The following is a 16,025-nucleotide window of genomic DNA, read 5'->3' on the forward strand; positions in this document are numbered from 1 at the left end:
TCATGAGCAGACTGTTTTACAAATCTGCTCTTGACAAAGGAACAGCAATAGACAGCAGTAAAAGACAATGGCAGCAAGTAGCCAGATTCAAGGCTTTAATTACGTGGTTAAGATTTTAATCACGTGGCTAAGATTTAGAAAAAGGATTAAAGACAGCTGACAAAGTAGAAGCCATGAATTAGCCAGAATACTGGTGTTCCACTAGCACATCTCTGCCCAGTGAAAGATTTTGCATTTTTATTCCTCTTAGTAATAAGTGTAAGACTTTTCAGACATAGGTAGGTTCCCCCCTCTAAATTCCAGGTAAACTTTCAATAACTTGTTGTGCTCCTTTCTCAGCTATACGTACATAAATTGAGGCAGTGATGCAACCTCTGTGCTGTCCTCCAGGTGGTTAGAGGTTTGTCTTAAAATATTCACCAGGCACCAACTCAGGGATCTCGTGTCAAATTAGAGTACCTGAGCAGCAGCACGAGAGAACATGACTGATCAAGATAGTTTGATTAATTGCATGTTATGCCCAAAGATTGAAGCAATCTGTAGAAAGCAGCACGAATTTTTGCCTTTGCACACAGTCTACTTGTGTTTAAGCTTAAGGATAACAAATATTGGCAAGGTAGAGTTTAAAGTTTTGTTTCCCTTTGACACTTAAACAGAAATTAACATTTAGAGAAAAGTCTGCCTTTGGTATATAGGCACTTATCTAGAATTTGCCTTATTGAACTCATTATGTGAGCTTATCACATACTTATTGCATCAGTGCCCTTACACTGCAGCAACTCATTCACAGCAGGAGAATATACCAAAGCAGGATCCACAGAGGATCATACCTCACCTAGTGTAGCTTTTCGTATAAGGCTTCCAAACATCACAGGGCAGTTTTCTTTTTACTTAGTAGAAAAGTAGAATGACAATACAGAAATTGGAAGCTTAAAAGCTTAGTTATCAAAATAGCTCCAGGAAATAAGTATCTCTTGCAGTCAGACTGTGCATTACACTAAAAAGCTGTATTTCAAGTTCTACGTTTAAGTCATTAACTACACAAACTCAGATCTCATTATACATCTGTACCTGTGTCAGGTTTTTTAACATTACTGAGGTAATGTTTCTGTAAAACTACCCCCTCACCTTCTACACAGCTATTATCTGAGAAAATAAGGCATCTAATATTGCACTTGTGTGCAGTCTATCGTTTACAGACAGGAGATTCTCAAGCAGCAAATAGTATAACGGCAGCTGTTACAAGTTTCAGAAACATCCAGATCTATTTTTCTTGCATCTCTCTCCCAGCACAGCCAGTGATATGGTCAGCTGGGTGACAGTTAAACTGATTCTAACATTTTGCCAGCCGTCTTGATCAAGTAGTCAACTGCAGTTTTACCCTGTCATGCAGTGAACATGGGCATCAGCCCAAACTACCACAGCTTCTAACCATAACCTCTGAGCCAGCCATAAAGCAATATCTTTGTGTAGAGACCACAAGAGCCTAGAGCCCCCAGTAGCCCACTCAGCCTGTGATTCTTAAAGTTTTGTGCTCGTCAGGTCATGAAAATATGAAGGCTTCTAGAAAATGCAGACATCCAGCAGCTTTGGCTACAACTAAAAGCTTGTAATTAAGCTGCCTAGAAAGGCTGCTCCAAGCATGGAGTGCCAAGGCACTAGTACCCAGGCTACATTCACATCCCTATTCTTAGGGTGTTCAACCCAGTTGTTCAGACACTCCAGATGTTCCAGAGAGGTTGAGAGGCAGAGCTGATCTGACTGTTGGACAGCCAGTGATAAATCACTTCAAGGCTACCAGTGCTTGAAGGATTTACATCAACTCCAGCAAGTCCTGATCACATTCTCTGTTGCCTGGCAAAAGCTGTCAGAGACACCTGGAAAATAAGAGATCAAGATGAGGACAGGAATATTAGTAGTGCTTCCCATGCCTAAAGTTAGCAACACATTTTTCCTGCATGTTTCAAGCAACCTGAATAGCTCAGTGGTGCCCAGTGTAATGCAACAATATGAACCTGAGGCTTACCACAGATGCTGTAGACAGTCACTATGCTCCAGCAGCAAGAGTCTAATCCCAAACTCTATATTCCAGTGACAGCTTGGAGTACAGTTTGTACGTTCATGCCCTAGCATTAACATTGGGACTAGAATCTCAATAATTGAGTTCTCATAAGCACTGCGTATCATGAGAATAAACTTCTTCCTCTCTTTTGTTGTTCCAAATGGAATGGGGTAGGAGAACAAAGTACTCATTTGCCTGCTGTTCCAACAAAAACACGCACAGAAGTCTACATTTGAGACTAGTCTATTCCAAAACCACTTTCAGAACAAGTTTCCCTTCCTCATCCATCATTTTATAAAATACTTTATGGACACAGTGGGGTCTGCCCTGCTTCTCAGGGCACGCTGTTTCCATTAGAAATGAATACAATTATTCCAGATACAACTTGAAGAACACAAGTGTTTGGGAACAAGAAGTCCTAACAGTACAAGTATAAACCAGTATTTCAAAAGCATCCTTTAATTTTCATCCACTGGTAAGTTTTCATTCTTACAGGTGAAGTCTACTGATTATAGTGCTCAGCAGCAAGTACATCTAGAAGTTACCTTCATTCAGAAGATCAGTGCCTCCATATACAATAATGCCAATTAGCACATTATGCATTGGGAACACGTAGTTAAGACTATTTTATAAGCTGTATCAAGGTCTCCAACAAAGACCTAAAAATCAATTGTTAAAAGCATACTGCAGATACTTATTCATGAATAAAAACTGTTTTTGAATTTCAGTCCCAGAGTGCCTAACTATTTCAGAGGTCTAAATTTCTATAGCAACTTTCCCATTAAGCACCAGGAAACATTAGATTAGACCTACTTATATGGCAATGATTTCAATTGTTATTCTAGGAAGCTTGCTTAAAAAAAGTCCTATCTTTCAACAAAGAAATCTTCAAGGCTGTGACTGAACAGCATGTGAGCTTCTAAAGAAGAAATTGCAAGTTCTTTTCCACTATGGTCATGAACACCCACTGTTGGTTTCTATCAGCAGGAAGCTTGAACAAGTGTGGAGGTTTCAAGACAAAGCATAAAGCTGAACACAACCTTTATGTAAGACAGAGCAAGGTACATGAAGTTTTGGGACCTTGGCTCAGTGGCAGAATAGGTTTCACCTACAAAAATCTTGACCAGGCAATCAACTAGTCTTGTCTACTTCAAGCTAAGAAACAGGTATAAAAAAATACAATAATACATGCAACAGGAAACTGTTAAGTCACATTACTGACCAGTGACATGTCCCCGTGGCCCTGCCAGAAGCTGTCACCCCCACCAGCCATTAACTGGTGCTCCTTGACTAAGGCAGATTTCCTTTACCTTCTTCAGAAGGAAATATGCAGTTCTATCTCCCTCTGATGTATGATGTACCTATCTAACATGCTGTTTGAAATCCTCAACCAGGTTTTCTCCAGGAAATTTGAGTTCCACAAGCTCTCTCCATCGTGACTCTCAGTTGCTCAAGTGACAGTTCCACCACAGCTTAACCCCTCTATCTGCACTGCTGTGGGCCTGCCCTTCCTCCTCACATCAACTTCCCACTGTGTTCTGATACCAGCTGTAACAACACATATAACATGTGCCCAATAAACCAGCTTAAGCATCTGACCCAATCCCAGGGCTCATAAAGGATAAAGTACTGAAGGACATTGTCACTTTCCCCTTGAAGCACTGCTTTTTGTAACAGCTGAGCTACAGTTTCTATCCTTTATTGTTACAAGCAGAGAGGAAGTGTTTGACTAGCAGGCAAAGGTCAACCTTAAGAAAGTGAAGACTTCACTTACTCTTGTTAAAGGTAGAAAACATCCTAAGAAGCTTTAAGGTCAAGAAACCTGCTGAAACTAGAACTTATTTCAAACTATTTTAACTGTACACACAAGTATGAGCACAGTTTTGACAAGGTCAAGACAGCTCTCCCCCTTAGCCTCAATATTTTGCAAGTAAGCAGGGTTTAATCTCACTGATATTCGGCAATAAATTCAGTGCTGTTTATGGATTATATACACCCAAGCTATAAAGCTGGCAAACAAGGAGTCCAAGTGTTTGAGATAAGTTAACTCAACCCTGGCAATATCAAACACAACAACTAGCGAGTAAAACCACAACACAGTGCCCATCTGTCAGAACTAGCCAGTTTCATTATTTAGAGGAATTAACCTAATTATCTTATTAAAGTTCTAGGTAAGAACAGGGACCAACCTCTTTTTGCATTAGTAACCACAAATTTTACAGAATCCCTGCCCTGCAGTGTTATCTGGGCCTACCACCCTTAACTGTAGTCACTGGCACCAAATCAGGTTGAGGTACAGAGGCAAAAAAGAGACCGCAGCAACAGAATTCAGCTGATATGAACGTGCCTCCAAGTCAGATTTTAATGTCACGCTGTACAAGTACGCAGCACTTTGCTTACTTCCAGCCTTCAGAAAATAAAAAACGCTGGTTTCATTTCATTCATTTGAAACGTTTAGAGGTAAATCACGTTACGAGGACCTTAGCCAGCTTTCAGGATTTTGTCCTCCAAAGTTAAAGCAGGCAGCACAATTAGATGATGCAGACCAATAAAGAGAGATACCATGCCATGATTACCGCTTAACCCCCCTCCCACTGGTTGGGAAACGGAGCTGCCCTCCAATGGCATCGCTGTTGTCACCAGTAATTTGACAGTGCAGATTTGCTACTGGACAACGTACACTGGGTGACAAGCCAATGACATCAACATAATAAATGCTGTCGAAAAGCTGCACTGTGACTCCGAAGGGCTCCCAGCTCTGCATCACTGCCTGCTCTAATGCAATCACTCTACCTTCCTCTGTAGATCAGCAATAGTTTGCTGAGTCATAGAGCCTGTAGGGACACCAGAAGCTGCAGAGCCTGCGAGTACAAACCGCACTCTGCCTGCTGCAGAGCAGATCACTCCTACCTCAAAAAGCAGCAGTGCAGCACTGAACCCATATTCAAAAATACCTGGCAAAACCCTTGAAGCCCCAGTGAAACAAGGTGAGCTTGATCCGAAGTAAATTCTGTCTCAGTGCCCACTATAATGCAGCAAAACACAAGCCTTTTAAAAACAGTCTTCACAGTTCTTCCATATAAATATGATGAGTTCCCCCATTTCCAATCCTCACGGACTAGGGCTCACAGGTAATCCATACGAAATGCCCAGGAAGTATTTTGCAAGCACCTCGTCATTGCAAAAAAGCCAGGCAGGCAGTATTGACCTTGGCTTCAGACAGTTCTACATTAGTATTTTAGTGGTTTTTGGAAAGGTTAGGAACAGGACACGCAAGAAAATATTCCAGTACAAGTATTCAGACCAGCTAATATTATTAATCTTCTTTATTTTTAATCTTCTTTAACCAGCATGGGTTCTTAGTTCCAGACCACATCTTTCACCATTTGCATGGGTGTTTCCATTTATCTGAACATCTATTTGCCCTACAGCACTTAAGTTCTAGTGCATGCACTCTTTCAGTGGGAACAAGCTTTAAAAATTAGATGTTCAGAACAACATACAAGCTGTAAGCCAGTACTTATTTGAAGATCAAGCTCTTAAATTACAGAAAGTAATTATGACTGTACCACACCACATAAAGTGTACAGATGCATAAAAAACAGTATTAAATACAGATTACTTCCATCCAGATGGAAAAAGTAACAATCTTGCATCTAGAGCAAGCTAGACATCTGTCTCAGAAATAATCCTTGAGAAAAACATAGCATGATTAAGAATTTTTTCAGCTGCCAACACTGAATAGTGCATGATTTGTGCTGAGCTCCTCACTGTTCTTACGTGGTTGTAATGATTCCCTTAACTACAAACGCTTACAATATCTGGATTCAAACTGAAATTTGAATACTAGAAAAAGTGTATTTTGCTTATAGTCAGGTGACATTTAAGTTAAAAATGTTTAATAAGCGCTCAAATTTGTTACTATGGTAGCTAGCTATGCTACGCCTTGAAATGACCTCTCCCACACCAATGAGAATATTCATTATTGACCTTCAAGGTAGTAAATCTATGCTGAGCTGGCACAGCAAAAAGGCTGCTGCACGTAATTTAATAAGCACGGACAGCAAAACAATGACAAAATAAACTGACCGTATGTTTAGCATGCTGAAATTTTGACCCTTCCTGTTCTTCATGCTGCACCGAGTCGGCTCTCTCCCTCACGCTCCTATACCCAGGACTGGGTATAATGTACTCTTTTCCTATGTCGATGTCTTTCATCTTCTATAAACGCCAGGGTTTACACGTGGATTTGCGCCTCAATAATCTGAAAAGAACCAAATTCAACTTCATTACATGCCATGCCCAACACACTAGTTACTTTTACTCAACTGCTTTTAAAGCTTAGATAAAGTCATGAAACAACTGCAAAGGAGCTTTGTTAAAAATAGAACTAATAATGTGACTTTGAGAGCCCACGCAAGACCAGCTTCTTCTGAACTAGTTTAAACATACCCTGAGGTGGGTAAAGAGTACAGTGACTCTAATGGAGCATTAGAGTATTTCCCCACTTAGAGCAGTGAAATATTCATTTCAAATGTCAAAATGCATAACCGTAACTGCAGTATTTCGGTAAAACATTAAGGGATTAGTCTTGGAAGACCAAGTTTTCCCTGAAAATCCCCCCAAACCCCTGAAATTCCCTGAAAAAGGCCCAGCGCAGAGCCCTGCCAAGCAGACCCCCGCCACCTCAGGCGGTCACCCTGCGCTCTGTGGAGACAAACAGCCCGCGCGAGGAGGCTCCGAGCTGGGGCTCGGCACGGACACTCACAGGGAGCAGCCACCTCAGCGGCGCTGCGGACACCCCTCAGCCCTCCCAGGGGGGCAGAAGCTGACAGGAAAACCGGCACGGAGACCACCCCCAGCCCCTCAGGGGTGCGAGGGGGACCCTGCCCAGCCGCCCCCCTCACAGGACGGGCCCTACCCCGGCGACCCCCGGCCCCACAGGGGGGTCCCCGTGCCGGCCCCTTTTCCCCCCCTCACCTCCGCCCGCCGCCTGCCCCCGCCGCAGCTCTGCCCCTGCGCGCCCGCGGAGCCCAACCACATCCCTTATAGCGGTTCCGGCGTCTCCAGGGCGCATGAGCGGCGAAAAGGGGGGGGGGGGGGGGTGAGGAGGCAGCTCCCGCGCGGAGCCCTCTGGGATGTGTAGTCCTTCCCGCCGCGCCCACCTCCCAGCCGCGTGAGGGAGGGGAGAGGGCGGGGGACTACATTTCCCAGAATGCTCTCCGGTGGGGAGGGGGCTGCCTCCATTTCGGCAGCCCGGCCTCCCGCCGCTGGTGCCGCAGCGTGGGGGGTCTGGAACGTTCGCCGGCGGGCGGCGGGTGGGGCGCGCGCCAAGGGGTTGCAGCCGTGCAAGTGTGCAATGCGAGCGTGCAATGCGATGCACGTGTGCAATGCAAGTGTGCACTGCACGTGTGTAATGCAGTGCGAATGTGCAATCCAGTGCAAGTGTGCAATGCAAGTGTGCAATGCAATGCACGTGTGCAATGCAATGTTTGCTTATGCAATGCGTGTGTGTGTGTGCAATGCAATGCAATGCTTGCAACGCAATGCAAGGCGTGCGTGTGCAATGCAGCGCAGTGCGCAGAGCGACTCGGTGCAACGCAACGCAACGCTACGCAGTGCGGTACCGTGCGCTGCGTGGAGCGGGGGGACGGATGGCAGCGTGGTTTGGGAAGGAGGTCCCCCCGCAGAGCCTGGGGCCGCGGTGCGGTGCTGCGGGGTGGTGGCGGTGGCTCCCGGTTCCCCCCACGCAGGTTTCGCCGCAGGGCGCTGCCCCGGTGTTGGTTTGCACCAGCTTTGTCACCTGCTGCTGCCGGTGAGGTTATTTACAGCCGTGCAGCGGGGGAAGCGGCTGTGTCGCGCTCTCCCCTGCCGAAAGGCTGTAAATAACCTCAGCAGCAGCAGCTCGGGTTGTCTGCTTCAATACCCTGTCCTCATCTGACATCCTCCTTCCAGCAGCCGGCTTTGGCCGATGCCTCCCTTAAGTGGTTTATGTAACAAGCGCCTGTTTGCGCCGCAGTCGCTGCTCGCCTGGCAGGGAGGCTTGCCAGGGCCGCTTCGGCGGAGCTCCTGCCCCGATTCTGGCAAAAATGGGAGTCAGCCCTGCTGCTGGTTCCCTGCTGCTTTGGGACGGGAGCAGAGGCACAGCAGCCGGGAGCACACGTGGCCATTGCATCTTCCTGCGGCCGGTGCCCCAGCGCCCGCGATTATGCCATTTCACCTTGGTTTGGCTGGGATTTTACTGGGGGAAAAGCTGCAAGGTGCACTTCGAGCTTTATAAATGCTACGTCCCAGCAAAGGGGTTTTAAGGCAGGAGGAGATTTAGAGTAAGGTAGGAGGAGACTTAGAGTAAGGCTCTGAATGTTCATTAAGTAGACCGTTGTCTGCATCAGCCGCACCGGCATGTGGAGGTAAATAAGCATGCAGGTACTGAGCGGTGCTGTCAAACAGCGCAAGCAGAAAAGACAAAGTGAGAACGGCGAAGAGAATAAAAACCGTGTTGAAGCTCCGAGGTGAATCACTTGCGCTGTATTTCAGGGCTTTGACCTGGAATTGTTCCCAGCAGAAGACCCAGCAGCCGGCAGCCCCTGGGCCGAGGAGGTCAGAGCCGCTTCTGGAGGCGGCTGGTTTTGAGCTGAACCCGAGGGCTCTGCATCCTGTGCCTACGTGGAAAGAACGGGAACCTCCGTTGTGCCAAAACGGTTGAAAAATGTGTTGGGAGAGAGGAGCAGAGAGCATCGTTTTGTCCAAGGGAGCCAGCACCCTGCCTACATTTTGGTGTCCCCTTGCTGGAGCAGATCGTCCTCCCTCCCCGTGGTGGCTGGGGCTGCTGGAGGAAAATGCTGGTGTGGGCATCCCCCCAGTGAGCGTGTCACGAGTTTCCCGCAGCGTTTGTTCTAGGGGAAATGAAGGTACCGGTGCCACCAGCACAAGGAGGCACGGCTTGAGCTCCGCAGCTGCTGATGCTTTTAGCCCTGCGAGTCCCAGATTGGCCCCAGTGGGATGTCAGCTCTTACACAAACAAGGCCGGCTCAGAACTTGCCCTGGCTCAGGACCTGGGATTTGCTGCCATCAGCCCCGAACAGCAGCAGGAAAAGCACGGCCGGAGCCGAGAGCCAGAAGCATTTTTGAAGCAGAGGCCAGCAAACCCCGTGGGCTGGGAGGCAACACTTGGCGCTCACCTTTCCTGGAGGGGGAAAGAATCCAGTCCCCCCACCCCAAAATGAACACAAGCAATTAATTTAACGCGAGTCTTAAAACAAACTGACTTGAGCCACCAGATCCAACAATGGGGCATCGCTGGGCTGACCAGGAAAACCAAGGCTCCGCTGGCAGGAGCAACAGCCTTCATTTACCAGCTCTCCTTCCCCACCAGGACGCCCCGTCAGGGCTGCTGAGGCTTGCCTTTTTGGCAGGAATTTCCTGGGCTTGGCCCCTCCTGCGGAGCATGCCAGGGCTTCTTCACTCTTGCTCCTCAGAGCTCTGAGCCACAAAGCGCAGAACTCAGGAGTGAACTGGATGGCTCAAGGAAAAGTCCCATGACCTCAAATTTAGCCTGCAGCACTGCGGACAATAACAAGTCCAGAAATAGGGCGGTCTGGAGAGGCTGCCTCCGTCAGCTTGCTCCCGATTCCCCGTCCCTGTGCTGCACCCAATGCGTTACTGCCCATCCTTTCCACGTCCCCCTCCCACACATCCCACTCGTTCAGGACTTCAGGCTCTCAGACCGAAAGCTTTCCCACTGCACTGCAGCACGTCACTTTTCTGGAAAGCAGCAATTTCGCCTCTCTGGGCCACGTTTCTCTCTCCTAGGAGCCGCCAACCCGCGTGGGCGCCTCGGCACAACGAAACCAGCCTCGGAGCTGCGGCGCTGCTGAAATAAATACCTGCGTGCTGCCTGCAGCTGGAGAGGGGAGGGGACGTCGCTGCTCATTCTTTGTGCCTTATGCCTGCCTCCACAGCTTAAAGGCAAGATATTTGTGGTGAAACCACTAACGAGATCGCTGCGAATGACAACTCTTAGTCCGCCATCCTTAGGCTCCAGAGTTAATGCCCTGTTGAGGAGAGGCGAGGGGGCAGGAGCCAGCGCAGGGCAGCCAGAGGTGGCCGCGCCTCCCCCCTCAAAGCCCACCATCACCGAGCCATTTCGGGACGGCAGCGGGCTGGCTTTGTCACGTGCAAGGCACAGCCCAGCTTCCTGCAAACACACGTCAATAACGGCAGCAGCGGCGTTGCATAATAGATGATTGCTGGTTACACCACGAAACGGGGCTGGGCGCGCTGCAGTTCAGAGGAGCTCTGGGGTCTGAGGGGTTTGGTCGTGGTCTGCACTGCAGAGAGAGAGGTCCCAAAGCTCCCTGCAGGCTCAGTGCTGCTGGTGTCCTTGGAGAGAGCAGATGCAGTGGGTTTGGAGTAGAGGAAAGATGAATCCTCCCCTTTGCTTCGGACCTGTTTCAGGCAGTTCGTGAATTTCCCAGCACACCTGTGCATTCAGCTTTCATGGAAATTATCCATCCTTGCTTCTTGTTAGCCATGTGGGCATTGCTGCCGTGTTGTTTTGGAGATGCTGCCCCGACCACTCCCTCGTGTCCCCTTTCCTGCAGCCCAGGCGCGAGATGAGCCTGCTTTCCTTTTGGGAAGTGTCGTACTCGCCTCAAAAACTCCTGCAAACAGCAACAACAATGTTATATTTTTTTAGGTTTGATCACCCTGCCCTATTTCTTGTGTCGCACAGATCACATTTTGGTTTGGTGTTCTTCATTTGGGTCAGGAGGAGACAGCATGGAAAAAGCACACCATCTTATTTCACATTACTTTGAGAGGGTGAGGCACAAATACCACCCAGCAGCAACTAAACTAAACCTGATTTTTTTTTTTTTTTTCTTACAGGGAGAAGCCAGAAACTCTCCAAGCTGTTGCAACGCTTAAAGCACAATCCAGTGAGTAAGCCAGTTCAAGGCAGTTTGTCTCCGGACTGTTCGATCTTCTACAGCCCTGATAATTCAGAGGACAGGATCAATCCAAGGGCAAAGCATAGCTCAGAGAGCAGAAGCCAGGACAGACGTGTGCGTGCTAACAAATCGTGTGGTTCCTACAGCTTGCACCACCCCGACGGTTAATGAGTAATCGATAGAAATCTGCAGCGTGGGCTGAGCCGGAGCCTGCCTGCTCCCGCAGGCACGGCAGGGAAAAGCCAGGCTTCAGCCTCTGCTGTCTTGTGCGGCCGGTTACTTGACTAAGTCAGTGGAAAGGCCAAACAACACGACGATAAAAAAGCTGGAGCCGTGTCTCTACGTCTCCTGCATCTGCTGCAGTGTCCGCATCCGTCTGTGGTCTCAGTGATGCTGCGGAGCACCGATGTCCTGCAACACCCCCGTGCTGCTCTCTGCTCCCTCGGGACACGGTCCGTGGGTGCCATCGGTGCTCTCACCGCCCGCTCTCATCCTGTACAGAGACACTTGTTGATGCTAGCTTAGATGGGCATTATGCCCGTTATTTCCCAACTGGGAGAAAGGGGAAGCTGCAAGCCCGGCTCTGTCCCTGCTGGGACAGCCAGGTGCTGGGGTTTGGCCCTGCTGCCCTCGGCGGTGATGGGGCAGGGAAATGGTGTGTGGATGGAGTCCCCTGCTTGGGGATGCAGGGGGAGGCAGGCGGCACTGTGCCCGGGCTGCCCAGCTGGCAATGGGACGGGAAATGATGGCAGTGGTGAGGAATGAGCTGGGCACAAGGCTGGCTGTGCCCTTCTGGCTGGGGGAGAAGGCAGCAGAGGCTGCTGATGGTTCTCAGTCTGGGAGGCCACGGTGCCTGCTCGTATCTCCTCTCGTGGCATCAGCAGAGACCATGGGGACCACCCCTGTGGGACTCCGAGAGGCTGGGAACGAGGCCCGGGCCACAGCCTGGGGCTGCCAAGGCGAGGCTGGCAGTGGAGATGAACCCCAAAAGAAACACCGAGTGGGCTGAAGCCTTTGGGCTGCTTGCTGAAGCTACAGAAATCCCTGGGTGGGAACGCACAGTGTCTGGAGTGGTTTTGCGTGGCCAAACGGAGCCGCGTCACGTGCCTGCCCCGTGCTCTGCAGCCCGGGGAGGCCCCCAGGCATTTCACAGCCCCTGATAGGAAAAAGGCTGCGTGTCATCGTGGCTTCCTCAGGTCAGCTGGAAACACGGTGCCGTGGCTGCCACGTGCCGCAGGAGGACGGGAGCCTTCGCTGCAGCGGCTGCAGGGGGTGGGATTGTGCTGGAGGAGCACAAAGCAGCTTCAGGGGCTGCAGCCCCGCTCACACAAAGCACGGCCCCAAAATGCTCGGGTATCAAACCCAGCCCATTGCTGACAACCAGAGACTGGCCCAGCCTCGGCCCCAGGCCCGGGAGCACGGCGCAGGGGAGCTGGGGGATGTAAAGCCAAAGAGCATCAGCACCAGCTCCTCTGGCGTTACTGGATAGGATGGTGCCCGGGCTGGCTGGCCCCCAGCTTGTTCTGTGACCCCAAAAACTGACCCTCCAACCCGCGGCTCAGTTCCTCATCCAAAAAAAACAACGTGACAGCTGGAAACCTCGTGAGAGATGCAAAGGAGAGCTGCTGTGTATAAAAAGCTGAGCGAGGTCTCAAGCCACTGCCTTGTAGAAAGATCCTCCCATCAGCGAGCAGCTTCCTCTTAAAGGCAGAAAATTGAGCCGGTGGGAAGCTGAAGTAATGGAAAATCCCCCGTTCAGAGCCGGCTCCTTGTCTGAGGGAGGTGCACGCAGCATCAGTCACCATCTGCTCCTGCTCTGAGAACACCGCAGCTCTCCCCGTGGGTGGGGAGAACGACCTCGAGCGCTGCGTTGGTGAATCCTGGCGCTGCCTCGTCTGCAAAAAAAATGGGGCCCGCTCCGTGCAGCACCGTTAACGCGGCTGCAGTCTGATACGAGTGAGGTCCGACTCTGGATGCTTGTTACTTTTCTGTTTCCTCGGTTTACTTGCACTTGTTTGTGCAGAGAGACGCACGGAGATGGTTTGAAGCAGGTTCTGCTGCAGGCGTTGGGCAGATCGCCCAGGGCCGTCCCGTGACTGCCCGCAGCTGTAGGATCCCGACCAAATTTCCAGCTCAACACCCGCATCACCCAGAGATAACACATGTTCCCTCAGCTACCAGCTGCGGGGGGCTGAGCTCTGCCTGTGCGTGCAGAGATCCACGCTCCGGGCTCTCCTTGCATCAGCCTTGAGTCACGCCGGTGCCGGTGCCTTTGGGCTCGCCTTATTCCCCCGTGCAGAACCTGCCGCAGCCAGGCCTGCCGCCGTGCATTCCTGCCCCACGTCCCACGTGCATTCCTGCCCCACAGAGCTCTATGTCCCACCTCCTCTCAGGTGGCTGCACCGAGCTGGAAGGCAGCCTGATAACTTCAGGGCACCGGGAATCAAACCTCAGGACTGGTGGTGTGACCAGTGCCTCACACCCTGATCGATCCCCAAAAGATGGAAAGAAGTAGGAATAATTCATCTGTTTAGGGCATCAAAGCCAGCATGTGGAGCAGCGCTGCCATGGTGGGGATGGGGAGGCTGCTCCCAGTGTCTCTGCCCAGTCCTCCCAGTGGTGTGACAGGAGCAGTGGGAGCAATGGGATGAGCTCCTCAGCACGCCTCGGGTACAGTCATCGCACAGCCTAGCACACCACACCGTAGCGGTATTAATTGTTTTGTCTTGGAAAAAGCAGAAGAGGAACCTCTAATCTGAGACTTCATTTCTTTCTGGTTTCCAGTATTTTCCCTCTTCTTTGGTACGGCTACAACTGGAGCCAACACTTCTACGCTACCAGGAAATGGTCATTAATCAGCTGCTTCCTTCTACTTTTCTGCAACGTTACAGTTTGAAATATCTCCCTGACAAACTGAAAGAAGTGTTGGAGTGAGGCCATGGGAAACATAAGTTCAGTAACCAGCTCCGTGGCGTACAACATCTGTCAAGATAAGGTGACTTCTCGCTGGCTTTGAAGTGATGGAGGGGGCTGCAGAGCTCTCCCTGACAAAGTTCCCCTTCTCCGCCTTCATTAGATCTTAAGGCAGCCCCAACACAAAGCTCTTTTGAAACAAATCTTGGGGTGCACGTGCAGCTGAGCGGATCCTTGCAATGGCACAGCTACTGAAATACTGCTCGGTTCCCAGCCCTGCCTGGCGATGTGGAGCCCCTCGGACCCCAGTCCGATAAATTCGCCTTTCCCACGGAGCAGCGGGTGCGCAGGGAAGGAAGGGTTACAGGAAACGTGGGCTCTGCTTCGAGCAGCGCTGGGAGCCCTGCCTTGATCAAAGGCTTTTGGCAGAGGGACGCGGGGAAGCGGGGCTGCCTCCTTCCTGAAGCCACACATCTGGTGCGGCAGCAGCAGGCAGAGGGACAGGCGGGTCCCCCGGCATCTCCTCCAGGCGGGGCTGGGGCTGCTCTCGGAGGGGAGGCTGCAGGAGCCCTTTTCCTCCCCTGGAGAAGACGAGGGATGAGGAACAGCCCTGCCCTCTGCCCTCGCACACGAGAGGGGAGCAGGAACAGAGCAATATCTGCCGGTGGCATAAGGCCCCCCTGGGTAGGAGGGAGCTGGAGCCAGCTGAGGGGCTCTGGAAATGAAGTCATCTTCTCCTGGGTATCCTGGCCGTTTGGAGCCAGGGAATTCCCTCTTTGTCCCCCGCAGCCCTGACCTGGCACTGCAGGCTCCCTTCTCATGACGCAGGTGACACCAGATCCTGTCCCTGTAACCCTCTGCAGCGTGGCGTTTCCTTGGCTGTGGTTGTGAATCCCCAGTTCTTGCTCAGCCCTTTGGCCTTCCAAAAGAGACGTCTTCTTCTCTCTGTCTCAGCCATCACTTTTTACCGGCCACTGCTTATTTCTGAAGGGCGAGCCTCTCTGCGCTGACCTGCCTGGGAAGGGCTGTTCCCAGCTTCTTCTGCTGTGGGAATCCACGTGGGCCAAAGCTGGAGAAAGGTTAGCTGAGAAAACAGGAGGCAGCTCTGCTCCTGTGTGCCACCAAACCACAGAATTTTACATGGCTCAGTGCAGAGCGCAGAGCTGGGGGAAAATCCTCAACTCACACAGGTGTTGAAGGGCACGGGACCCAGGGATGGAGGTGGTACCAGTGTAGCAGAGGTGCGAGAAGTTGTGTGTGGGCTAAATAAGAAAGAGGGGAAGGGCACGGGAAGTGGTTTTCCCCTGAAAGCGATCTGCTGGTGTTTGTGCTGAGGCAGACCTCCTCGTGACGGGGAGCACTGGTTCCCGTGACAGCTCCAGCACCATCCCCTGATGGGAAACGGGTCTCGCTCTTCAGATTGAGCAGCCCCCGGGGTCATGAGGCTGGCTGCCTCCAGGACCGTGTGTCAAGGCCAGATGGCCACTAACTCATTTCCCCTGGGCAGGCTGTCCTCACCGAGCTGATGCGAGGAGCCTGCGCTGCCTGAAGTCCCGTCAGTCTCTGAGCGTGGTGGCGAGGTGAATCAGCACAGGATGGAGCAGAGTGTGAGCAGCAGAACCCGCACAGCACCGTTACCTGCGTGGGACCGTGTCTGTGAGCTGGGTGTGGGCACCGCCACCCCGGGGCTACTCGGGAAAGAAGCCAGTGAGGGATGATGAGCAATATAATCTCATGGTTCCTCCACGCACACCTCCCGTGATCTTCCTCACCGCGAGTCCCACCACCCTCGGGAACCCCTGCCCCAAGTCCCCGCGGGTGGATGTGGAGCCCCAAAGCTGTCTAAAATAGGCCCAAATTTGGAGCTGCCTGCCAAGGCTTAACGATACCCCAGGGGACATCTTCTACACAGAGGGAAAAGCCAGGGAGCGACCAAATGATCAGAGAGGACAACAGACAGAAAAGAGAGAAGGGCTACACATGTAGGGTCAGGGAATGGAAGGCAGATGCCCCAGGGAGCTGAGCATCCCCACAGTGCTCACCATTCCCAGAGCTGCTATATTTTGCTCATTGATGCTCTGAAGGATGGAGGAGATGGA

At 51.1% G+C, this 16,025-nt stretch overlaps 1 protein-coding gene across 17 annotated transcripts in view; it reads right to left on the reverse strand.

Moving 5' to 3' along the window:
* The window catches only part of ABCC5 (ATP binding cassette subfamily C member 5), a 47,671-nt gene extending 37,402 nt beyond the window's left edge, over positions 1 to 10,269 (reverse strand). For 14 of the 17 annotated variants that reach the window (XR_004778300.2, XM_035544878.2, XM_035544877.2 and 11 more), the window contains exons 1-2: positions 7,043 to 7,143; positions 6,152 to 6,326 (exon numbers count right to left, since the gene is read on the reverse strand). Coding sequence is in view for 14 of the 17 variants with exons in the window: in XM_035544878.2 (XP_035400771.1) it covers positions 6,152 to 6,280 (129 nt within the window). In the remaining 3 variants the exon portion in view is untranslated. Of the gene's footprint in view, positions 1 to 6,151; positions 6,327 to 7,042; positions 7,553 to 9,948 lie in introns of those variants that run through there. The other 3 variants (XR_004778302.1, XR_004778301.2, XM_035544879.2) reach the window with 3 other exon arrangements.
* Positions 10,270 to 16,025: the final 5,756 nt, after the last annotated feature.

Source organism: Cygnus atratus, chromosome 9 (genome assembly GCF_013377495.2).
Source record: "Cygnus atratus isolate AKBS03 ecotype Queensland, Australia chromosome 9, CAtr_DNAZoo_HiC_assembly, whole genome shotgun sequence".
Lineage (NCBI taxonomy): Eukaryota > Metazoa > Chordata > Aves > Anseriformes > Anatidae > Cygnus > Cygnus atratus.